The sequence below is a fragment of the Candoia aspera genome, chromosome 3 (assembly GCF_035149785.1).
Source record: "Candoia aspera isolate rCanAsp1 chromosome 3, rCanAsp1.hap2, whole genome shotgun sequence".
Taxonomy (NCBI): Eukaryota; Metazoa; Chordata; class Lepidosauria; order Squamata; family Boidae; genus Candoia; species Candoia aspera.
The window spans coordinates 162,209,584-162,236,319 of record NC_086155.1 but is presented as its reverse complement, the minus strand read 5'-3'; the positions used below and the strand labels follow the sequence as shown (position 1 = coordinate 162,236,319).

General features: G+C 39.2%; 1 protein-coding gene and 1 long non-coding RNA gene across 2 annotated transcripts in view; both read right to left on the bottom strand.

Annotated features, from left to right (window-relative positions):
• Positions 1–18,161, bottom strand: part of TTC39C (tetratricopeptide repeat domain 39C) — a 48,411-nt gene extending 30,250 nt beyond the window's left edge. The window contains exon 1 of the mRNA XM_063299200.1: positions 17,801–18,161. Coding sequence (XP_063155270.1) covers positions 17,801–17,937 — 137 coding nt within the window. The 5' untranslated portion in view covers positions 17,938–18,161. The remainder of the gene's footprint in view (positions 1–17,800) is intronic.
• Positions 5,122–10,686, bottom strand: LOC134494187 (uncharacterized). The gene is made up of 3 exons (XR_010067647.1): positions 10,607–10,686; positions 9,527–9,671; positions 5,122–5,239 (listed from the first exon to the last, which is right to left on the bottom strand). It is a non-coding gene; the product is annotated as an uncharacterized LOC134494187 (long non-coding RNA).
• Positions 18,162–26,736: the final 8,575 nt, after the last annotated feature.

The following is a 26,736-nucleotide window of genomic DNA, read 5'->3' as shown; positions in this document are numbered from 1 at the left end:
TTTACAACTGACAGACCAAGAGAATGACTTACAAAAGGATGTTTCACTGGATCTACAAAAGAAATTGGCGTAGGCTTTAAAATTTAAAAGGGAAATACAAATGCCAAGCCAAGAGAATGACCTGGATGTTTTTTTCCTACTGGATTTACAAAAGAGGTTTGTTAAAGTCTTGAGGAACTCTGTGTGATGGGACAAAGATGAAGAGAAATCAAATCCTATGACAATATTTGAACTATGATTTAAGACTGTTAGAAGTAAAAGGAAGGAACATAAAGTTGGTTTATTTGATCAAGGTTAAAACAAGATATGTTGTTACCTCTGGCAACCCATTATGGACTTTATGCTGACACCAGGACTGAAAAGATGTTTTATGGATTTGTTTATAGATAAAAGATGAAATATAGGATGAAGAGATAAATGTTGGTAACCTTAGAGGGGGTGATGATATAGCATGAAGAGATAAATGTTGGTAACCCTTAGGGGGTCACTAAATTTGTTTATACTTGTTGTGATGAAGGTTGGAAGTTACTTCTTTATATATTTCTTTTCTCTTTTCCTTATTATAGTCATACTTTTTTCTTTCTTCTTTTTTCTTGAACTTTTTTACTCCTTTCTATTCTCTTTTCTTTAAGTTTAGTTTGTATTACATTTTACTACTATAATCAAAATTCTTAATAACAATTATCTATATCTATATATTAAAAAGGAAGGATAGTTCCTTTCTGCACTGCATTGATCAGACTGCATCTGGAATATTGTGTCCAGTTTTGGTTGCCACAACACAAGAAGGATGTTGAAGAACTGGAACGGGTACATTAAAGGGCAACAAACGTATTTATCACAAAGTGCCTGAAATTAAATAGCACATGAAAGTTGTGCAAAAAGGAAAAAAAGTCGTCTTAGTACTGGATTAAAAATGGTAGCACAAGAAAAAATTGGGCTTATAACCATATATTTCTTCAATATTTTGATCTCTTTTGATGTTTATTTCAAAAAATGTTTTTTCAAAAGCTTAATTATCAAAGAAATTTTATACTACCGTTGATGATCTAACATTTAATAACACCAATATTTATATAACATTTAATTTAATGAAAGCTAAATCAGAAACAAATTGGTATACTGTTGTATTTGCTTATTTCCTTACCAATGTATGTGGAAAAACTGGTAACAATAGATAACCTATTATTCAAATCGGGGTTTCTCAACCAGGGTCACTAGGGGTTCCCTGGGAGATTACAATTTATTTAAAAAATTATTCAAATTCAAGCAGCTTCACATTAAAGAGGTAAGTTTCATTCTTTATTTTTATTTAAGAACACTGTTAATGCATATATACTGTCCTAACAGGAATCACGCTGAGACGAGGAGTAGGTCTCTAGTGTTTATTATTGCTACATAAGACAGAATCCTAACAAACTGAAGAAGCGTGGGAAAAACCCAGACAGATAAACCCCAAAAGTCAAGGCGGGTCTCTTCTGTCTCTCTTTGAATGGCTGCTTAACTTCTCAGTACTACGCATGCGTTTCCCCCCCTGGATAGAGGCCCCCTCCTGCTCGCCATCAGTACTCATGACATATACAGGCCTACACATGAAATGAAAATAATAATTTTGTAACTTCTGGCCTATATTTGAGCCTGAATGTGCAGGGGTTCCCTGAGGCCTGAAAAATATTTCAAGGGTTCCTCCAGGGTCAAAAGGTTGAGAAAGGCTGATTTAAACAGTAGCTCATGAATTAGAAGCAAAGGGAATATACTCTGCAGAATATGTGAGAGAACAAGGCCTCAGTCATCACAAATGGAACAGCGATCCATGTGTCAGATTTTCATTATAAGAGCTTTGCAGAGTACCAGAGGTTCAGTTAATAAACTTTACAATTAGCATTCAGCTGCTAAGCACCCAATGCTGTTCACTCAGTTGACTTGACTCAGTGGGACTTCTCTGTGAAATAGCTAAAATGCAACATTTATCTCAATGGAATTTAAGTATTCATGATTGCATGTTGGTCGCTTACAGATCTTCTACAGATTGTCCCTTCTTATCTATAAATAGGCAAGACACCTGTAATTTTTTTGTCTCTACAGTGCAAGTTTATATCCAAAGAGTGTTTCCTACTGAGCAAGTAGAATGTACAGCATTCAATGAACTATTTCGAAACAATTAATAGATAAAATTCCACCAGTCATACAGTCTTACAAAATTTGTTCCCCTTTCTGGGAGGAGTAAGACTACAAGAAATCAACCCAGACTAGTGTCACATGCACATCTGCTACTGGTTGATTCTTACAACAATTTTTATCCACATTAGCTATCTTCTGGAAGAGAGACTATGTTAAGTTTCCACACGATAGTTACTAGTAGTGTCTAAGGCAACTGCATCATTCTGGTTTGCAAATTTTTCAGGTAACAAAACCCATAGTTCTATGTCAAGAACTTTGGTTCATAGTTCAGGATGTTTAAAAATAAGTTTTAATTTTTTTCCCCCTAGAAAGCCCAAAACACCATATATAAATACCTAAAGAAGTATGACAGCTTTGAGCTGGTTCTACTGGTACCCACAGGATTTTTAAGTAATGTAAATAATCAGATCTATAGGAAAGTCAAAACAAAATAACTAATTGATTATTAAATAAAAGCTCTAGTAAGCATGATAGACTTGCTCTTCTATCTGGAAGTAAAGATGGTGCCAAATAAGTTTAGGAAGGAAATTCAATACATGGGACATTACCAGAGAAAAGCTTCTTTTTCTAGCAGTCACCAATTACAATTAAATGTTCTTTTAAAAACAGTGTGTATCAATAAAACTTTGAAAATAAAAGGCAGCATAGTAAAAAACAAACAAACCCAGAAACTATACAGGAACATTCTTTTAAAAAATGGTTTGCAGATATATTTAGGTACACTTCTGTGAAAGTATTGACCCACTTTCAGTTTTTTTAATTTTGGCTATTGGAAGACAATGAATGTTGTCATATAGGTCCTACTAATATATAAAGGGAATCTGAGTAAAGAAGTAACATCTGATTTTGGGACTCATTTCATTTATTTTATAAACCAGATCATCCAACATGCAATGTGCCAGTGTGAAAAAAATTAATAAAACCTCTAGTTTGTTTAAATCAATTAAGGTAAAAATCAAAATCTTCTCATTTTGGACCAATCCTGCCCTATACAAATGTCACACACACACACGCACACACACACTACAGAGACGTTCTCATCAAACAGATTCCAGAGGCACGCCATGTACTACTCCCCAAAAATTTCAGAAAACGTTTATGGTCTCAAAGCATTGTCATGGAGTGGGGGGCTGGCATATTTTCTTTTGTAATGGTCTTTATTCTTCAGAAAACCTTTCTCTATTCTGTACTTTTTTTTTTTCCTTCCAGTGACTATACCTGGTATATAACTAGCCCTGTTCCCTTTTATTCAGCCATGCAACTTCCCAGCTTTCAATCTGAGAAGTGTGGCTGTGGTGCCAGGTTTTTCTGTTTTTAGTTTTATTGCTGTTGGTTTTATACTGTTTTATACTGTTTTATTGGTTGTAACCACCCAGAGTTGTTTTAAAATGGGTGGCTGTATAAATGTTTTTAAATAAATCAATCTACTTAACCAACCCTCTCCTCCTTTAACTTTTCGGGTCTTACTCCCTATCTTGACCAAAAAGCCATTTATGGCCTTAGGCCTATGTAAAATCACCCTACCCAGTGGCAGAAACATTTGCAAACCTCTGTGGCCAAGTATAAAATGCGGTGTATTACTATATACTGGCATTCCTATCAGAGAGCAGCAGTTCAACTGATTGTGAAAGGAAAGGGTCTTACAGATAGCTAATAACACAACCAGTAATTCTTATTACATTAGACTGCAACTACGGATTTGTTAAATCCTGTATGGGCACAGAAGCAGTAAAATACAACCTTCACAATAGTATTTCAATTCACTGTGCAATTGTTTCCTCTCATATCCTCAGAATACTCTACAAATAACCATTCCCCTTATTTTATTATTTTGAAGACTGAAATGAAGCTACTATTTGAAACCAGATAAAATAGAAGTCTATGTTTAACCTGGACTACAATAGCAACTTAACTAAGTATACTTATATACTGCTTAATGAAAAAAGGAAAATCTACATTACTGTAAAACAGTGCTGCTTAAACTTTTTTCTCTCAGTACCCCTTCCCACTTTTAAAAATTATAGAGGACCCCAAAAGAGCTTTTATTTGTATGGGTTATATTTATTAATATTTCCATATTAAAAATTAAAGTTGACACATTCACTGCCACTACCTCTTCTCACAATTGTTTGATGGGATTTTAATATCGTATTATTTTTCAACACAGGCTGGCAAATAATTTTGATTTCCTGGACCACTGAGAGGGTCTTGGGGGATCCCCACCAGTCCATGGACTACACTTTGAGAAACATTTCTATAAATGGTAACCATTTCATAACTTTTTACAGTTACTGTAGAAGTACAATTCAAAATTAGATAGTCTTTTGCCCAAGTTTTGCATGTCAGAAGCTAGTTTCTTCAGTGTTACAATCAAACTGATTTCAAGATTTAAAAATAGAATCTGAATGTTGCATACATTCAATTAATTTAAACTGCTCAGACCTTAACAAACTCTTAAGCTGCCCAAAGTAAAGAAACAGTAGCTATTTCCTTTGTAACATCTAGTCCACAAGGAATCACACAGATTACAAATAGCTGCAAGAAAGGTTTTCCCAGTGCTTAATTAGAGCACACCATAACCAACAAGAATAAAACCAGTCTGAAAGATCATTCTCCACAGCTTCAAATGCAGCTACAAACCCATACACATTCATATGCATAAGTTGACTATATTTAGGTATAAAGGTACTGTATTAGATCATATATTTCAAACAAGCTAGTCAGAATGTTGCATTTCAAGTTTACTTACAACTGGGCAAATGTGAAAGCTGTTTTCCAATTTGAATAGCAAATACTATCACAACAAAATTGTTCCATAATTTTCAAAACATAGTCCACCACATATTCTGGCTAGAGTAAAGTCACACATTTTGGAGTCAAGTCCCTTGAATCAAGCTTGACCCCATGTTGTTGTTTTTTGGCAACAATACAAAACCAGGAGGGTTGGCTTCTTTAAACTTTCCAATCTACAATTCTGGAATTTCCTTATGGTGTCCCATCCAAATATGCACACGGTCCTGCTTAGGTCAGCTAAGGTCAGCTGTGATTGTGAATTATCCTGGGAAAAAATCAGAAGGCATTAAGACAATTTAAGAATCACAATACAATCTGAAAGCTTTCAAAAACTTGTCATTAGATAAGAAGGCCAGGTCAGGACAGGATGAGATGGAGGGAGAAAAAAAATATGGTTGATATTTGAATATTCTCTGTGCCATGTTACAGCATGGGAAGAGATTGCCAACATACAAACTGGATCTAGTAGGTACAGAGCTGATGTTATATTAAGATGTGGATACTCTGAAAAGTTTGCTGAGGAAAAAAGGGAAAGCAATAGACATACCAGAATCAGGTCTATAAGGTACATGTAGGTGGAGGAATTTGTCAGCATATTGGATTTCATGACAATTTAAAAACCTCTAGCTATATCTCAACTTAGGAAATAACAAACAAAACTTTAGTTCATATTAGGGACTAAGACTATCCCTAATTCCCCCTCCAAAAGAATGGAACAATCTGTAATTCTCTAGATGCTACAGGACTGACTTTCTATTCTAATTTTGTTTAAAATTTAATAAATGTTAATTTAATTTATTAAATAAAATTTATTACAGGTAATCAAGTTACTACCATTTGTTCAGCAACCGTTTGAAGTTATGATGGTACTGAACGAAGGGACTTATGACCAGTCCTCGAAGTTCCAGCTGCTGAAGCAACCCCATGGTCACGTGAACAAAATTCAGGTGCTTGGCAACCAGCTCGCACTTACAACCAGTTGCAGTGGTCATTTGCAACCTTCCCTGTAAGCTTCCCCCAAGCAAAGTCAATGGGAAGCTGGTAAGGAAGGTCGCAAGTTGCTGGGGGAAGTCAGGCCCCCAGGCCTTTCTTCACTTGCATGAACCACGTCCTCCTTCCCCCTTCGCTTGCACACACCCCATGCCCTCTTTCAATGGCCTCCCTGAGATTACACACATGCATGTACGTACCCCATACTCACTTTCCATGGCATCCTTGTGATTGCACACACATACTCGGCACCCTCTTTCCACAGCTTCCCTGCAATCGCGCACACACATTTACCCTGCATCCTCTTTCCTCAGCCTCCCTGTGCTCACATGCACCTACACCCTCATCTTCCAACCTTTCTGAGCTCATGCTGCACCGAGCATCCCCTTCCCTGACTCACACACGGCCTACACCAGGCTTCCCCCACCCCCCTGCAGCACCCTTGTGTTCCTTACTTTGGACTCCCTCTGCTTCCCACTTAATGGCCCGTGCGTCTTGGGTTATGACGACAACCGGGACTGCCTGGATTGCTGTCTTGAAGTGGTCACGTGACATTACACTTTACGACTACGTTGCTTAGTGATGGCAATCCCGGTCCCAATTGCAGTCATAACTTGAGGACTACTTGTAATACTGTAAGCTACTTCAGGGACTGTGGTCAAGAAGTAGGATATAAAACTGTAAGATAAAGTTGATCCTCCCATTTATTTGTATATATTCAGCAGCTAGAGCCCTCCTTCACCATCTGGTGGAAGCCACCTTTGTTTACATGTGAGGCTTTGCCAAGAAAAATAAAAGTGTGGCAATGAACATAGCCTGCTCTAAATGCCCTTACTGAAGTTTTTAACATTTCAGAATAATTTAAATTAGTAGTTCATGAAATGAGGTATAGTAACCCCCCCTTCTATTTTCTTGAATGACTCCATTCATTAAGGGACAAGAAAAAAAAGGCACACATTGCCTAGACAAGGGAGTGAGGAACAGAAGGAAGGGAAATGTTCTAAACTACTATTTTCAACCATTTCTCAGTTAAACTGCTTCTGATTATGTGGACAGTCAGTTTATATTTTAGTAGCATTAAGCTGAATCCAGTTTGTCTCTCCAACTGCGCTAATATAATTCAAACACTCTCAGAGCCACTGGATATTCAGGAACAAGAAAGGATCAGTCATGCCACAGCAGACATACAGAGATCAGTCTTTAAAGGAGCTAATGACATTAGGATGCATTGAGTATTGATTATCAGTGTCCATTCTTGTTCCTTTCAACTGTCTACTATTCAACCAAAGAAATTAAGTTCTGGTGTTTATTAGCTCTTGTTGTTCACCATTTTCCCTTCAATAGAATTTCAGAGTATTTGTAATCATCAACACACTGAGTCCTTAGCATTCTTTAACTTCACTAATATTTTCCAGAATTTTGGCCCAATGGTCTCTTTTTGAATGCTTCTCTCTGTTGTTTTCCAAAGCTATCAGAAAATTTCTACAGTTCATCTTAATATTGTTATCCTTTCCTAGGTCTTTTCACAGTTTTCTCTGAGTATTATTTCCGTGATAAGGTTCAATTTCTTTGAACTAGAATTCCTCATAATGGGATTTACTGACTAGAAAAAAAAAATTCTGAACTGACTACTGTAATTCTCTTCTCAAAAGGCAGTGGAGAGGAGGAGAGAATAGACATGCTTATATAAGGCATGCCGAAATATTAAAACGTTGGACAATTTTAATAAAACTGGAGACCCAGTATGGTGTAGTGATTACGGTGTTGGATTAGGAATCAGGAGACCCAGGTTCTAGCATATTATCAGCCACAGAAACTCACTGGGTGACCTTGAACCAGTCACTTTCTCTCTCTCAACCCAACCTACCTCACAGACTTGCTGTTTGAGGAGAAAATAGGTCTCCTCAAATACTAACACTAAAATATTAGCAACTTGCAACAAGATGTCACAATCTCAAGTGTTCCATTGCTTCTTCCAGAATGTTTTTCAACTTCCCAGTCTAGCCTACAGCCCCCCAAATCTCCTGACAGTTTCCATCCATGAATTAACCAGCCCTGCCCAGGTTAGCTTCTGAGCCCAGATAAGGTCACCACCTACTGAGAAAATTTAGTCTAATGATGTAAGCATTTTAATAAAGTTTGGGAATTACCACAAAAATTGAACTAATCTATAGTCAATGCAGTTAATGACTGAAAAGTAAAAATCCAATCTATAAAACTATCTGTATGTATCTGATGGAATGGTCTTTCGTCCTCAAACATCTCACCCTATAATATCCATCAATCCATTTTCCCCTAAAGCGTGCCCTGTATATATTCTGGATTACGACTCCTAGCATCCCCAGCCAACATGAACAAAGGCTATACTGACAGAGATTATAGCTAAAGGTCAACTCATTTGGAAAGTAACAGATTGGGAAAGGTTACATTAGTCTTTAAAAAGGTAAAGGTTTCCCTTGACATTAAGTCCAGTCATGTCCGACTCTAGGGGGCGGTGCTCATCTCCGTTTCAAAGCTGAAGAGCTGGTGTTTGTCCGTAGACACTTCCAAGGTCATGTGGCCGGCATGACTAAGCGGAACACTGTTACCTGCCCGCCGAAGCGGTACCTATTAATCTACTCACATTTGCATGTTTTCGAACTGCTAGGTTGGTAGGAGCTGGGACTAGCAATGGGAGCTCACCCTGTCATGCGGATTCGAACTGCCAACCTTCCGATCGGCAAGCTCAGCAGCTCAGCGATTTAACCTGCATTAAATTGTTGTTATAGAACAAGAGTGTTCTGTCAACATTTAAATTTCTGAAATTTCTACTCAAGTTCCCATGTTTAGCCAAAGTTACCAAGTATCAATATTCTATTGATGTGATAACATGTGGAAGTTCTGTCTAAACTGTAGTAGTTGGCAACTTGTAAAACCAAGTCTATCCCAACTTATAAAATACATATTGGCCCAGACTACTCTTGCTGGGGAACAGAGCTCAATCTCCTCCTCCTCACTCTTCTAATTCATGATTACTGGCATTGCTGGAGAGCGCCTCAAATTAGCAGAAAGAAAGTGAGCAGAAAGAGCCCTATGGCTTGCTACCCAGCTTATATTTGGTCTGGTTTCAGTCATCCTGATACAGTTGTTGTAAAGAATAATTTTATTTCTGTACCTATCCCTTCTGGTCCTATCCACTCCAAAGAACTGTAGAGCCATAATTCTCCCACAGGCTCCAATCTTACAGCTCCTGGCATACTGTCCATGGATGTCATGACATCAGATTACCTCCTTCAAGATTGGATTGGGAATTCCATCTTCAGCTGGAGAAGTCTGACATACGTTTCTCCCCCTGCCCCCCCATGTAAATTTCTCTTCTGCCACTCTTCCTTCCCAACACTGCTGACACTGTAGAATGAAAAGACTGGGGGTACAGTCTGAAAAAAACTAGAATATCTTGTGCTCTGGAAAAAATGTAAAACAACCCTAGAATTAGTCAAAATAATTCCTTGCTAATGATGCAGAGGGAGGGAAATTTATCTTTTAAAAAATCTCAGATGGGAGAGAGATAAAATCTCTCTACCTTCAATTACTTTGGCACACCTGGATTTCTTGGAGCCACATTTATCAGAGCCCTCTTGGGTGGTAGGACTGCTCTGCAAGTATAATTTACTATTCAAAAAATAATAAAATTTCTAGTTCAGGTGGGTCTATTCCAAGATGATAATCTAAAATGAAAGAAATAGCAAATTTTATTCAGTAAGAATAACAATCACTTGTATCACTACAGCTACTATTCTACTATAAATTGCACCATTTTCTACATTTAACGAGTGTTTATTTTTTGGTTAAATAAATAATCATTGTATTTTGCTCTGACAGTTATGGCTCCCTAATTTTGAACAAATCAACAGTCAATACTTTAATACTATTCTACTTTGGTCCTATTTGATGGATGCAAGTAAGCAAGAAGATGAAACTACTGACTCCTTAACAGAAACAAGGATAATCAAAGCTCTCAAAGAAACTAATGCCCTGGTCCCAGCCTATGATTCCTGCTTGGACAAAGAGAAGAAACAGAAAGGGGTGGAGGGGTGGCCAGACTAACATAGTGACCCCCCAGCCTCCTGAGCACTGATATGGAGGCCTCAAGACCAAACACCACTAAAAGTGCTACTTTAGAAAGCATTATGGTTCCTCTTCCTACAGATTTTATTTTAGATAGTAGGCTACCTAGTTTTAGGTAGGGAACATTACCTGTTTTAGGCAGCCAAAAATTAGAAGAAAGGAGCACAAGTTCATGGGAAGAAACATGTAGCTTGAGCAGGACTGCTTGTAAGCAGTATGTGGCCTAGAAACACGACTCTAATTGGAACTGATAGGCACAAACTATGGTTTTGTGAAAATTGTGGATAATATATTTAAGGTTTTATTTAAACGCAAATACTGGAACTTCCCAGTATAGCCTGTTCTTGTGTGCCTCAGATCAGACTACACTGGATTCCTGCAAACCTTGCAGGAAACTAAATCTGCCAAGACCATCAATCTTCTGCTGTGGCATGTTTCTCTTGTAATCCTTGCTCATCTTTCTTCTCCTCTGAATCCACTTTGCCTGTAGGAACTGTGTATATTAATTTGGACTGAATTAGGTTTATAGCCTTACCATTTAATTGAGGTGTTTCTTTAATTTTCAGCTGGCTACAGAGTCATAGGCCAAGATATGAAAGCTCACTGCCAGCAATTTCAAAGAAATCTAGTAGGTTTAAAAATAGATAAAGATACAATCTAGCCATGTTTAAGTATCTGGAATCATAAAGTAATCTACAGAAGAGAGTTTTGATTTTGTTTTGTTTTGTTGTGGTTTTTTTGCTGTAAAATAAGAAAATATTGCTAGCAGCAAGGCAAGGCAATTCAACGAAGTCTGGAAAGCATGTTTAGTTAGATAACAGTAAAAAGTTAAACACAAAAAATATAACTAATAACTCATGGGGTAATTACTAAGCAATGACAGAAAGGAGAAATATGCCACAAATGATTGACATTTCTTTACTATTAATAAGGAATGCTGTTTATGACACAAGTATACCACCTCTATCTTATTAGAAAACGTTCTGTGAAAATCATGATTGACCAAAGCCATGGAGGTCAATATCTATAGGGTCATTTGTTGACAATTATGGTATATGAAAGGCTGGAACTTACAATATAAAAGTAAATGGTACAACACACACATATGGGAACAGTATCCCCATGGGCTCCTACCCCACAAGAAAATTGCAAGTCTGGGAAAACCTGAAGTTAGGTTGTTTGTTGAGCAACTGAAAGTTTTTTGCAATTTATGGGTGATTTTGTCAGGGGGTACATGTCCTTTTCTCTTGTTACTTTTTTTTCTTTTTTCCCTTTAATTATGTAAGCTGCCCAGAAGCATTTGGGAGTCAGTCCACCTTTGAAATTTAATAAATAAAAAGCATGACATAACAAATGAAGTGACAAAATGAGATGCTTCTGTATTGGTGAAACTCAAAGAAAGGGAAAGTATATAGTATGTGAATAATATGAACTTGTGGTGAATATAAATACACACACACACACACACACACACACTGTGTGTGTGTGTGTGTGTGTGTATGAATACATGAATATATATGTGAACTTGTGGTGTGGAGCAGATAAATGCATGCACGAAAGTGAAGATGTAGATTTAATTATGAATGAAAATGCTAAAATGTATGTCAGAAAGCACAGATTGATGTCATCTAGGTTGTTATGCATGTGTATAAAAGTAGGAATCTATAGGTTGATGACAGCTACATGTTATATTCCCTAACTCATGCTCTGATCACCACCCAAATGTACTCTAGGTAGAAGGTGAACCCCACCAGTATAAAATAACACCTATATTAAAAATGTTGCAGGGGTGACTAGTAAGCTTCAGGACACAGTTCAAAGGGCTGATGGTTACCTTTAAAGCTCCACACAGAGCAGGACTGGAAACTTCAGGCAATGCCTTGCCAGAATTGAATCTGCTTGTTCAGTGCTGAGAGTAAGGAAGAGGACCTTGATAGAGATAGGCAGGAACCATTACATAGGCAATGGAAGCCGAATCATTTTTAAGGCCTGAGAAACAAGCTAATATTTGGATGCAGCTCAATAGATGCCTCCCTGATTCACTGAGGTATAAGGGGGTGGGGGTGGGGAAGACTTGCAAGATTCTGTACAATTGGAAATGTCCTGGCCAATCTCAATAAATGTAGTTCTAGTTTTCCTGTGGAGTTAATTTTCTGGCCTGGTCTACCTATTGGGGCTGACATTCAGTCTGTCATCTAGAGGAGGTCTATTGAGGTTTATTTATTTAAGAGACTTATATGACCACCAAACTTATGTGCCATAATTCTGGGCAGTTCACAACAGCAGCAATAAAAGCATAAAATAAATAATAAAAACCAACATCAAAAAACCCAACTCCCAGTGCCCTAAAACAACACTCCCCAATACATAAACAAGCACAGCTGCTGGGCTCCAGCCTTATTGGATCTCAATACTTGGGGGAAAAACCAGCTTTTTAAGGCCTTCTGGAAGGCTAAAAGGGTGAGGGCTTGCCAGATCTCAGGGGGAAGGAAATTTCCTTTCCTCAAGAGTGCATATGATATCTTCACTTTACAAAATACTCTCTCCCCAGAAATACGTATGATCTTACCTTCTAACATTTCATTTGTTTTATTTCAACAAACTTTGACACCAACTGATTGACTGAGGGCATCTTACTTAGTTTTCTGATTGTTATTTTACTGCTATGGTGGACTTCTTTATTTTTATTTTTTTGTTATTATATGCCAGCCAGCGTCCTTTGGGATGAGGTTGGTTGCAGGCAGTATTTAACAACTGGTTCTGCCGGCCTTGTTGTCACCACCGTGCCACACCACTAGCCACAGAACAGCTGATCACCAGGCATCGCAGTTCAGCTCTGCTCTCAACTGGTTCGCAAAACTCCAGAAAATTTAACAATCAGCTCTTGTGAGCTGGTATAAGCCAGCTCCAGCACACCATGGTTGCAGGTATGGTTAACAAAATAAAGATATAAATCTACATGCTACCAATTAGTGTCATCAGCATTGCAATGACTATATCAACATTATTATGTCACATTTCCTATGATTTAAAAAAGAAAATCTTAATTTATATGTAACTTCTGAAAAGATACGCCTTTTTATAGAAATGTTTTCAAAATGGCATCCGTGCCATGAGAGAGTCTTTACTGGTGGATCTCCCATCTTTAGTGGATTTCTTTTATATCCTAAGTATATAACATGTAACATCTCCTTCAATTTGATCTTGATTCTGGGGGCTTCATGGACATACCCATATCAAAACAGAAATCATTTTCTACTATCACCTTCTGGGATGTTTTTTCAACTTTCCAATCTAGCATACAGCTCTGGTATTTCCTAGTAGTCTCCCATCTATGTACCAAGCAGTTTTGATGATTTAAAGCTTTATGATATTAATCAAGATTAGCTGGGTGCTGAAAACTTATCTGCCTTTCAAGATACATACCAAGCTTACTTTGCACAGACAAAAAGTTATCTTGAAAGAGAGAAATAGGGAAGGGAAAAAGCTAAGAAAATAATCTGCTCTACTGAACTATAAAAAAAATGTAATAGAAGATGACAGTACTCTTCCAGCAAATACTTGTGGAAAGCAGAGAAATGCTCTCATTAACAAGGTACATCGTATTTGCATTTAAGCTTCTTTCTCATCAGGAGAACAAAATGCATCAATATGTTCTGCACCTTGTGAGTGAACATGGAAAGAGGAAATACACACACACATATACACACATACAGATACACACTGTATATATCATACATGTTTCTTTATTTATCATATTTCTTTACCGCCCATCTCGTATTGCAACAACTCTGGGCAACAACTCTGGGTATTAGACATACACACAGTCTAATAAAAACAAAGGACAAGTTGGGTGCAGAATGGGATCAATGAAATGAAAATGACATGGCAGTTTGTGCAGTGGGAAACAGCTGATCACAGGTTTCCTTGTCCAGGAGCTCCAAATAAGATTGCAGATAAGATACATTGAAGAAGAATATCCAAACCATTTTCCACTGCAAAGGTATATGTTAAGATTAACAATAGACCAGTTTGGTCTAGTGGTTAAGGCAATAGGCTAGAAACCAGGAGACAGAGTTCTAGTCCTGCCTTAGGCATGAAAGGTGGCTGGGTGACCTTGGGCCAGTTACTCTCTCTCAGCCCAACCCACCTCACAGGGTTGTTGCTGTGGGGAAAAGAGGAGGAGAAGGGAGTATTAGGAATGTTCCCCGCCTTGAGTTATTTATAAAAATAATAAAGGCGGGATAGAAAATAAAATAAAATAAAGACCAGGAGCAACATAATAAATCCCTTATTACATAACTAGGAGAGAATTATTATCAGCTAAGTCTTGGGACAGTTACTTTTCTACTGCAATTGAGCTATTTGCAACTCAGAAGAACCCTTCGTCTTCCTGGGTCCCAACTTGAAAAAATACTGCAGGAAATGCAACCATGGTTGGAAGATACTTGACAGATTTCTATCTAGAAAGCAAGTTATTAGACACTAAGACATTTTAGGAGCCTAACTCAGTGCTTTAGAGCAGTCTTCCACAGCTTGGTGATCTGTAGATATGGTGAGAGTACAATTCTAGAAGTCTTAGCCAGCTTGACTCCTGGAGGTAGCTGGTTGGGAAAGGCTGCTCTGGAAATTCAGGGAAAGGAGAATCTAGCATACCACTAAATAGTATTTAACATTGGGAAAATGAATGGAAAGAAATTCCAGGTTGTTTACTAGCTTGGGAGAAGAAAAAGATGATACTGGTAGAGGGAATCTGGTATCAAGAAGTTGCTTTCCTAAAATGACGTCCAAGAACAAACTATGGGCAGGAACAAGAACTCTGAAAAAAAAGGATTAATGATGACCAGTTTTAACATCACAAAGTCCTCCAAGTGGACATTAACTAGCCTACAGAAGGGTGAATTCAGACATGACCAAATACAACTCTTTTCATTACTGGAAACAACTTCAATATGGTATAGGACACCTCTGTCTGGTCACCAAACCACTGTTGGCAGGATGAGAAGGAAAAATGGATGAAGATAGGAAGGTAAGTATATAGAGGAATTCATACAACGCTTGCTGCAATAATTCATGACAACAATGACTGTTGCATTCATTTATGGGCAAGTGAAACAGAAGTGCCAGCAGCTACAGTGAGAAGAATTAATGGTTTCTCAGAGGGAAGGAGTTTCAGTAGAATCCAAAGAAAAACAATAGCAGAGCATTTCCATTTTATTGGTCTTCTTGTAACAGGGGCATAAAACTGTATTATAAGCATATAAAGAAAAAAGCAGGAACATTTGGGAATGCATAGAAGCTATGCAATATAAATATAAAGCGTAAGTCTGATATGTACCTTCTTTTTTCCTGTGATATTTGGAATTATGGAGGTTCATTATATTAGCAATGGTACACTGAAGTGTTATTCCATTTCACTTAATTCAATACTACTGTTCATTTTCTAAAAGTTTAAACCTTTTAATCAAAAGGAGGAGTGATTTTTCTCAGTAATTTTTTTTTTCTTGAAACAACTCTTAAATAAGCAGTAACATTTGCCAGTATGCAAGGAGGTTTAGGGTAGTGGTTAAGGCACCAGGCTAGAAACTGGGAGACCGTGAGTTCCAGTCCCGCCTTAGGCACAAAGCCAGCTGGGTGACCTTGGGCCAGTCACTCCCTCTCAGCCATAGGAAGAAGGAAAAGGCAAATCACTTCTGAAATCTTGTCAAAAAAACTGCAGGGACTAGTCCAGGCAGTTGCTAGTAGTCAACACTGACTCAAAAGCACCAAAAAAAAAAAGAGGAGGAGGAGGAGGAGGAAGTAGCACAGCATAGGATAGCAGCTAAAGGTACAGAGAGGGCACAAACAATTAGCAGGAGGGAAAGAGAATTTTGTGAGGAAAAGAAGTAACATGACTTATACAGAAATATGTATGTGCATCAGGCAATTAAGACTGTTCATATCTTATCCCAAATTCTGTCCACTGTCTTTTTTTTTCTAATGGAAGATCCAGGTGACTTTATTTTCTTTAAAAAATCATGGCACCTTAGAGTGAGTTATATTGTCTCATCTCTGGATTTCTTTTAGACTCAACTGTAATAACTGATGGTCTAATGTGAACAGGCAAAGTACTATTACGGCTTTTCAGAATTTCTGGCTCTTTGAAAAAGTTGTTTTAATACATAAAAGAAAATTAATAGAAAAATATAAGAGAACACTGGTAATTAAACCTTCTGAAAGTGACACTTATAAACTGGGGATTATTCCTGTCACATTCAAAGTAGTTTAAAAGCTAGAAGATTTATAATTACTACTGGGAGGAACTTTTGCTTGTAAAAAACAGCAAATTTCAGCCCTGGGGAAGGGCACTTCAGAATAACAATATGTTACTTAAATGCTGTGTGGAACTATCATTTTAATTCTGCTTACAGACAACTGCAGAAAAGCTATGCCTCTGCTGCACTAAAGGACACTAGTACTTCTCTTTGGATATTATTTTTAGGTTTGCTCTGAATTGCCATAAAACATAATGGACACATTTGATTAAAAAGCTATATTTATATGACCTCTACTCACTCTAGAGGTACGTTTTAAGAAGTCTGGTTAAAGGAATTAAATTTTCACAGAAGCACTGCAAGAGAGATGATTTCTAATGTATTTCTGGATAGAAGAAAATTCTACCATATCTTTACTGAAATGAGCGTTCTGTCCTAGAACTTGTTTTTAATGCCAGGGACAAATTATGAACTCTATTGAAGGGGGCAATAAAGTGGCCTTCCAAATATTACCAAGTTCCCTCTCACAGTGCTACTCACTACTGGCCATGCCAACAAGCACTGCTAGGAGTATTTTCAAGTATGTGCAGAATTGTTTTTCTTTCCAGATGAATTAAAACATAACTGAGCATAAGTGTTTTACATAATTTAAAATATAGAGAGATTTAGAGGGTAAAACAGGGAAACTGAAATTGTGACAGAAGTGGCCTATAATCACAATCCCTCACAGGATATAATTATTTGACCATACAATCTCATTGCAACACTAATAAGTGAGATTATTGTTGCCAAGATAATACAAAATAAGGTAATGACAATTACTGAAGATGATGTGATCATTTCTATGCTGTGACAATAGCCATAAGGAAAACAATCCCTTTCATTTAGAAGTCCTATTCTAGGTTTCCACATCCAGATGCATACCGAGTTTATAAAGGAAGGGCAAAATGCTTAGAAGCACTGCTATTAATTCAAAAATTTCAAATACAAATTCAAAAACTAGAATTAGAAGCTGCTCCAGGGGTGCACTGCCTCCAATGAAAGTGTATGCAGAGACCTGATGGATCTCAACAACCAGAGCAACCAAGCAGGAATAAGAGAATCTGAAGAGGAAGTGCTCATGCTAAAATGACAACAGAAAGAGGATCAAGTGCAGGGTTTCTGGAAGGCAGTCACGGAGACGGTCTCAAAAGAAACAGGTTCGGCGGCAGAGACCTTCGTTAGGGCTGAATTACAGGTCCTATCCCTTGCCAAATGAAGTCCGCGCAGCCCTAGGACAAAGGCCTTTTTTTATATAACGGCGCTTCGGTCTAGCGCTGGGAGAGCGGCACTCTGCACTTGCTCAGCGACGCTCTCATTGCGGGGGTGGCGGATTTCACAATGACGCGCTGGCCTTGAAAACAGGCGGTCCCCGCATCTGACAGTCAATCAGCCCCGGCTGAAAAATTCTGCCCTGCAAGGAACAAAGCGAGTACCTGTATTTCCTGAAGAGCTGGTCGGATTCCCGGAATCCGTTGTTGAGCAGCATATTGATTCCAGCCAGCGCTAGCTCGGAGTCCTCGAAGGGCAGCGGCGCCTCTCCGGTGCCGCCGTCCCGCTCGGACCCGGCCATGGTAGTCCGCAGGTGGGAGACCCACCCAGCAGGCTCCTGCCCGCTGCGCGGCGCTCCGCCGCTCGGGTGGCACTGGAGCAGAACGAGCCACCCCGGCGTCGAAGCTGGCTGGGCGGCTCGCGCCTTCCCGCTCTTTCGGGCACCGTCCGCCGCTCCACGGCTAACCGCTCTTCTGGCTCCCGCAGCCGCAGCAAGAAGGACAGCCACTGAGAAAGGACCTCGCAGCCCTTCGAGCTGAAGCTGACGGCTGCCGGTGCCGCTGCCGCTCCTAGGGCGCCTGCGCAAGAGTGCGTGAGCCTGCGCGCTGCCAGCTTCGAAGCGGCTGCCCGGAGCGCTGCGTTGGTTTCCAGCTTCAGAGCGGCTGCTCTTGTTTCCACGGGGAGAAATCTTGGGCGGGCCCCTATTGTGCGCTCCCGGTTGCTCTTCCTTCGGAGAATAAAGAAGATTTTTCAATATAAAATGGGCGGAACGAAACGGCCTACTAAAAGCACAAAGAAAGGTGAATACAGTACACGGTCCATTTAAAGCAGCACAGCAGGTAACATACAATATGAAATATGTGGGTCTGTTGGATGAGCCACGTCCGAAGTTTCGATATAATGTTAGTTTTCTGCTGTGAGGATTGGAGTTATGTCCAATCCGGTCTTCGCTACGGGGATGCCGCTGGGTGTGCTAGCCACTTAAGCTAATGCCTCGCTGATGGGAACTGCAGCTGTAGTCTCCCACGCTTACCTGAGACTGAGTCCTACTGAATTCACTGGGGATTTCCCCTTGCTTCATATGCAACGTAGGACAGATCGTTCTGACTTTGGAAAGGAGCGGGTAGAAGTTGAGAAACACTGAGTTTTGTGGCTTGGATTTAAAAAGAAATTTGCCGCATGGAGACTATTATTGTGGATGCTAAGTGCCTTTATCAGTCAGAATAGCAGTCAGATTTATCCTGCATCCCGCAGACCGTTAATATTTTAAGTAGGTTACTCATTGGTCATTTTATTACTAACTGCTTTTAATCAACACAACCTCTTTTAGATAATTAATAGTTTGATTTTGATATTCAGTAACAAAGGATTGTTGTTTAAAGCTAGATCGACATTTTTAAAAGGTCCCCTTTCTGCAGCAGCTTTTAAAAAACCTATTTATTTACAATTTTTTTAAAAAAAGGAACAATCAATGCTCTGAAAATATTCCAAACATTCCTGAAATGGCTTGCACGGCTTCACAACTGTAATATTAATCTCAGATGCTTTTCATTTCTTCCCATGTCAAACATTTCTTCGTATGATCGTTGTCAGCTTTAAATAAAGTATGAATCATCTCAAATGGGTGACCTTGGGCCAGTCACTCTCTCCTCACAGGGTTGTTGTGGGGAAAATAGGAGGAGGAAGGAGTATTAGGTATGTTCGCTGCCTTGAATTATTTGTAAAAATAATAAAGACAGGATAAAAAATAAAAAAAAAAGTTAAGGGTTTATTTTTTAGCCTGTTAGAGATACATTCTAAAAAATGGGCTCACATTTTCCACTAAGCCATAGTTAGTATGCTTGTTTTGTGCCATAGCTTGCTGTGAGAATTCTACTGTTGTGGTTTGTAAACAATTACTAATAGTTTATGGTGTTTTGCAAACCCAGCTAATTGTGCTATATCCCATAAACTATGGTCAAGAAAGCCACGTGTTGAATTGACTCAAGATTTAATTTTCCAATTATTTTCTTATTCCTTGCCGTTCTTCCAGAGTGTCTGCTGTGGAATGTCAAAAATGTCAAGATGGCAGCTGCAACTGAAGCCCCCCCCCCTTTTAAAGTGCATATATTGAAAAGGGAGGGGTTACAATTACAGAGACACAGATGCCATCCCAACTTTTTTGACACCCCTGTGGACCCTTCTGCCTTATTCACTCAAATTGGGAACACGACTGTGGCATTTTAATATTTATTGTATAATTTAAGCTGGTAGTCTCTACAGCAGGGTTTCTCAGTCAGGGTTCCATGGAACCCTAGGGTTCCACGAGAGGTCCCTAGGGTTCCCTGGGAGGTCATGATTTATTTAAAAAATTATTTCAAATTCAGGCAACTTCACATTAAAGAGACAAGTTTCATTCTGTATTTTTAGTTTATGAACACTGCTAATGCATATACAGTATACAGGCCTACACATGAAAGGAATATAATAATCTTGTAACTTCTGGCCTATATTTGAGCCTGAATGATTGATTGCACGGTCAGCCAGATGTTTGGCATTTTTGGATTTGGCATTTTTGTCCACCTATCGAGTCCTTCCCAAGGACCTGGGATAGGCAGATGTTGTTTTTCAATAATATTAAAGGTATCATCACAGGATGTAAGCTGTTCCAAGTAAAGCTGCCTTTTGCAATTGACTGGTGGTGATTTTGTCAGTGCTGATGGTGTTCAAGTGGTGCTCCAGATGTTTTGGAATTGCACCCAAGGCACCCATTGCTGTTGTTACTATCTTTGCTTTCTTTTGCCACAGTCGTTTTACTTCTATTTGCAGGTCTTTATATTTTGTGATTTTTTCCAGTTCTTTCTCTTCTCTTCTGCTGTCTCCAGGTATTGTGAAGTCTACTATCTAGACTTTTTTGTCTTTCTTATCAACAATTGTTACGTCTGGGGTGTTGTGTGGTAGATGTTTATCTGCTTGAATTCTAAAGTCCCAAAACACTTTAGCTTCTTCATTTTCTATGACTTTGTCTAGTTTGTGGTCCCATAAGTTCTTGATTGCAGACAAGTGTTATTTCTTGCAGGTATTCCAGTGCACCATTGTTGCTACTTTGTCATGCCATTGTTTGTAATCAGTCTGTGTGATTCTTGCACATGGTCTTCTTGCAGCAGCTAACTAGGTTGCCCACTCTTTCTTCAGCTTCCTTGCAGAGATGGCATTTGCTGTCAGTTTTGGCTCTATATGCATTTGTTCTTAAGGCTTGGTCTTATGCAGCCAGAATTAGCCCCTCTGTCTCTTTCCTAAACTTTCCTGCTCTTACCCATTGCCAGGACTTCTTGTTATCTGCTTTGCTTGTTAGTTTTTTTTTTTTTAAATGTACTGGCCATGTAATACTTTGCCTTGCCATGTCTCTTTTCTGTTCTTCATTTGGTCTTTCTTATAGGCCAGTTTGGTCTCTTTGGTATTCAGTAAGCCTTCATGGTATACTAGCTTCAGTGCATCTTCTTCACTGACCTTCAGATATTCTTCCAATGCCCTTTTTTCTTCTTCAGCTGTGTGGTGTATTTGCAACATTCCACACCCACCTATGCACCTTGGTAAGTAGAGTCTGTCAACGTCACTGCGTGGATGAAGGGCGTGATTCATTGTCATTATTTTTCTGGACTTCCTATCCAGGGTTGCTGCTGCTGCTTATTGTTGTTGCTGTTGTTGTTATTATCATTACATATATTATTATTTTGTGTTCTTACAACTACACTCTATTCTCCCATGGAGCAAGTCAGTGATTCTCCAGTTAATCAATGGAAGAGATTAAAAAATGGCAGCCAGTCAGTGTCTTATCCTTGTCTTGTTATTCTTTTGCCATATTTGCTTTTCACAGCAAGGAAAGTAAGGCAAAGAGGCATCATTCATTTTGTGGGGAGAATGACAAAGCCAACCTATGAAGATAATAGTAATAGTAATAATAATAATTTATTAAATGTGTAGGCCACCCAATTCTCAATGACTCTGGGCTGCTTACAACAATGAAAGAAAGAAATTACAATAAAATCAATTAAAAAAAAACCCTAAAAATCTGGTTTTGCCAGCAGGCCTGGAGCAGGAAGGGGAATAGCCACTCCTAGGGATGGCTAGCACCCTAGAATGGCCCTAGAATGGCCCTTTATACTCACGGACTGATAGAGAACCTTCAGCCATCTGGATTTTATCACATTTTTATTCTTATTGTTTATTTACATTTGTATTCTATTTATAATTGTATTGAATTTTAACTTTGTTTTTACTGTAAACTGCCCAGAGTCCCTCCTTTGAGGGGGAGATGGGCAGTGATAAAATTTGATAAATAAATAAATCATGATGAAATGAAGAGTCTCATTCTCCCTCACCAAAGGCTTGAGTGAAGAAATGGAAAGAATAGGAACAGTTGGCTACAAAAAGGAGGAGGAAATCCTAGAAGCCCTGTCAAGGCTGGAATTCTCATCTAAGGGAATCCATCCACCTGTCAGCTGAGAAGCTGAGCCACTCGATAATTGGCTCAGATTTTTAAGCCTACAGAAGCCTTGTGCATTGTGTGAACACAGCAAAGCTTGTGCTGATGTCAGATTAATACAGTTCGGAAGGAGCCTCTGTCTGATACGGTTTTAGGTTGCACCCAGACTTTGCTCAAGGACTAATGGGATGATGAAACAATGGTTTCTTAAAATGTTAAATCCAGCTATTAATTCTGAATTGTCTTTGACGTTAGGCAATCATACAGCTTTGTGGTAGTGGGGAAACAAACATTGGGAGAAATCAAGTTGTTTTTCAATCAGTGAAGTTGGAGATGGTATAATGGATAGTAAAAAAGATAAAGGTTCCTGTTTAGTCGTGTCCGACACTACGGGGCGGGGCATGGTGGCTCAGCAGTTAAGACACCAGGCTTGTCGACCGGAAGGTTGCAAGTTCGGCAGTTCAAGACCCGAGCGCTGTGTGACGGAATGACCTCCCGCATTCGCCCCAGCTCTTGCCAGCCTAGCAATTCGAAAGCATGCAAATGCGAGTAGATAAATAGGTACCGCTTTGGCAAGAAGGTAACAGTGTTCCGTGACTGTCATGCTGGTCACATGACCACGGAAGTGTCTTCGGACAACACTGGCTGTTCGGCCATGAAACGGAGATGAAATGTGCAGAATTCAGTAATGATACTCAAGGCCATGACATTTCCAGATGTCATAGCAAGCAGATCCAGTATTTTTCAAAATAGCACAATGTGGCCACTGATCACTAGTACAAGTTTTACATATATATTATTTGTAGAATCAAGTCATGTAGGTTGGGATGGAGGGCAGCATGCATAATCGGGTACATGTATGTCTAGACTTAAAGTGATACAATATACTGTAGAGGTTACACATTATAGCATCACCCTAAAATTGAACAATCCAGGTTCACTAGCTGACTCTCTTAGCACAACCTACTACAAAGTTTATTGTGGGGATAAAATATGGGGAGACCCCATTTATATTACCTTGAGCTTCCAATAGAAAAAATGGAATATGAATGCAATAAGAAAAAAAATCATAGTGTCATAGATTCTACAACAGCATCCCCAACAGCTGGCCATATAGCCTCTGTTTAAATATCTCCAGTGGAGAATCCACCTTGCCAAAGAAATCTATTCCATTGCTGAATGGCTCTTATTATTAGGACATTTTTCCTGATGTCCAACCAAATTTTATCTCCTTGTAATTTAAACACATTATTTTTGCTCTGTGTTCTGGACAAAAAACGTCCTTCCTTCTCACAATCTGGATGCAGAAAGTAGAGGAGTCTATACAGTGTATGTGTTGAGTATGTATGATTGAGTACCTCACCCGTACTCATCACACTACACTTGACTCATAAAATCTCTGAAGGACCAATCAGCCAATCTCAATCAAAAGAGGTTGCTCATTGATGCTTTAAAATGATACTGATACCCAGACTGCAGTAGAAATGCAAAAGAAAAAAAAAGTTCTATGCAAAAATTACACCTTTTAATCGACTCATATTTTGACTGTCCAGAATAGTTTCTAACTTAGGTAAAAAATTATAAGAGAGCTTCAATAGCCTTTCAGATATAGAATTTTATTTGACTCATTTGTCAGAGAAACTGAAAGCATATGTGTTAGGTGGGCAATTTGCCCATTGGTCACATATTGTTTTTTTGGAAACCATATTGTTATTTTGGATATCATTAGCAACAGGGCAGGATTTTTCATCCATTCTCCCTCCCCCTTTTCATTTGTTTTGATAAGCTTGATATCTTCTATGATATGTATGAAGCCCTGGACCCTGGCATTGTTCATCATTGCAAGAAATTGTGGCCTATCCAGTCACACAGTGCCCTATGGACAGAAGGATGGGATGTAAATAATGTTAAAATAAATATTTAGAACATATAATGTTGGCGCCTTGCCTTCCAGGAAATTGTCATCTTTAGTTCTGGATGGGGTTGTACTGCCCCAGACAGACTTAGTGCATAATCTGGGGGTTCTCCTGGACTCACGACTCTTGCTTGAAGAGCAGGTGGCAGTTGTGGCCAGGAGGGCCTTTGCACAACTTCGGGTTGTGCACCAGTTACGCCCGTTCCTGGAATGAGAAGCCCTCTCAACAGTCACTCGCCCTGGTCATCTCCCATATAGACTACTGCAATGCGCTCTACATGGGGCTACCCTTGAAGAGTATCCGGAAGCTTCAGCTGGTCCAGAATGCAGCCGTGCGGACCATTTTTGGTGCCTCTAGGTCGGCACATATAACACCTTTGCTGCACGAGGTGCACTGGGTGCCAGTTTGCTTCCGGGTCCAATTCAAGGTGTTGGTTATCACCTTTAAAGCCCTACATGGCGTGGGGCCAGGTTACCTGAGCAACCGTCTCATCCCCATTACTTAGGCCCACCCCACCCGATCATCCAGAGAGGGCATGTTACGGACCCCGTCCGTAAGAGAATTTCATCTGGTGGGGTCCAGGAAACGGGCCTTCTCTGCAGTGGCCCCCACCCTTTGGAACATCTTGCCCCTGGAGGTGAGGCTGGCCCCTTCACTCCTGACCTTCCGGAAGGCCCTGAAGACCTGGTTCTGCCGTCTCGCCTGGGGCGGGAAAGTGGGTAACCATTCTTGGGGGTGGCTCGCACCCTAGAGGCCCTCCCACTAGCTTGGAATGTTATACCCTCTTGGATTTTATATTTGTCATAAGTGAGGATGGCGAGCAGGGGGCTCCCATCCAGGCTGTAAAGCGCATGCGTAGTACTGAGGAATTAGGTGGCCATTCAAAGAGACACAGATCGAGCCCGCCTTAGTCTTTGGGGTTTATATGTCTGGGTTTTCCCACGCTTCTTCAGTTTGTTAGGATTCTCTGTTATGTAGCAGCAATAAAACACTAGAGACCTACTCCTTGTCTCAGCGTGGTTCCTGGCTGTTAGGACAATATTTGTTTATTGCATTTTATAATAATTGTAAGGGGTCTGGTTTTATGAGATTTTAATGTTTATGATCGGAGTCTGATTTTATTGTAAACCGCCCAGAGTCCCTCTTTTGTGGGAGATGGGCGGTAATTAAATTTGAATAATAAATAATAAATAAATATAAGTCCACCATGGTGTGCTAACAAATGAGACCTACCTCTTTTTAACAGAGAGATGGCGGACTACTTTGTCTCCTCAAAGCACAATGGATCAATAAAGCACATGTTGCTAATGATATTATGTCTAAAATGAATGAATTCAGAACCCATCAATCATTATGTTTGCTCTCTGTATCACAAGTTATGACAACCTTTCTCTGAGAGCCTAAAGAACTTTCGAAAAGCAGTATTTGAAATGGGTAGTTAGTTTAAGCTGACATGACAAGTTCAACATGATGTTCCACATTTTTGTAGGCTTTTATGAGTTTCATAATTTGAGAATTTATGTGGACTAGAGTTGAAGTTTACCGGATTATTACTAATGTTTAGTCACCATTTAGAATAATACACATAATTTTCTGAAATGACAATTTCCCCTTTATTAGATAAGAGTATTTTGCATTCAAGCATGTACTCATAAACATGCATTGCACTGAAGCTTGTGGGTAGTTCAGGTTCCTTGATATTTCATGTCTCACAATTTGCCAGTCAGGCCTGAAATAATGAATTTCAGTACTTGCTATGTTTTAAGTATACATAAGGAGCATTGAACAAATGTGTGTGAGAGTCAGTGAGGACTAACTTTGCTCTCTTAATTCCATGCCTGTCTTTGTTACTTTCCTCATGTTGTGTGTGCGTGTGTGTGTGCATGTAACAATCAGTATGTGGACACAGATGCCCTCAATTGCAGTTTATAATGAACATGAGAAGGGCTATGTTGAGAAATTGGTAGTTAATATCATGCATTCACATCTTTTTTTAAAAAATGCCTAAATTGGTACTTTCTATATTACTGCTTAATTCATGCAAAAGCAGGGAAACTCAGAAAGAGGTCTCAAATAATAACAGTATATCTTGGTCTAAAGTCTTCTAGGGTTTTAAATGCAAACTTTGAATATGCTCCCCCCACCTCCTAATCAAACTAGTGACCGTAACCTCATGGATAGGAAATGTGCTGTTTCTGAGCTACCGCTCCCAGCAATCCTCACCATTGGCCATGCTGGCTTGGGCTGCTGGGAACAATAATTCAGCAGCATCTGAAGGGCCACTTGTTCTTCACCCTTAAATAGAATAAAATGTCCTTTGTTCATTGCCAGTTTTAAGGCCAGAGTATGATACCTCTATGAATCTCCTTTAATCAGTGAAAACTACCTTTGTGGATCTAGGTGTTACAGAGTATTATATACACAAATACTGAAAAATTTAAAATGAGCTTTTTTAAAGCCCCAGCACAAGATTCTAGCTTGCTTGCCTTTTTCATACTCAAATAATTCTTTGTGTATATGCAGTAGAGGCACCATATTTGGCCAGGAACAATCCAGATGTTCACCAGATGGCAGCAGAGAGACACAGAAATAGCTCCATTTGCTGCCACCTAGGGATCACATTTGCAATTCTCATATGGTAACCCTATAGTACAAATATATAATGTATTTGATTGATATCCTACGTTTTGATATGATTGTTTGGCTCCTGACATTTGGA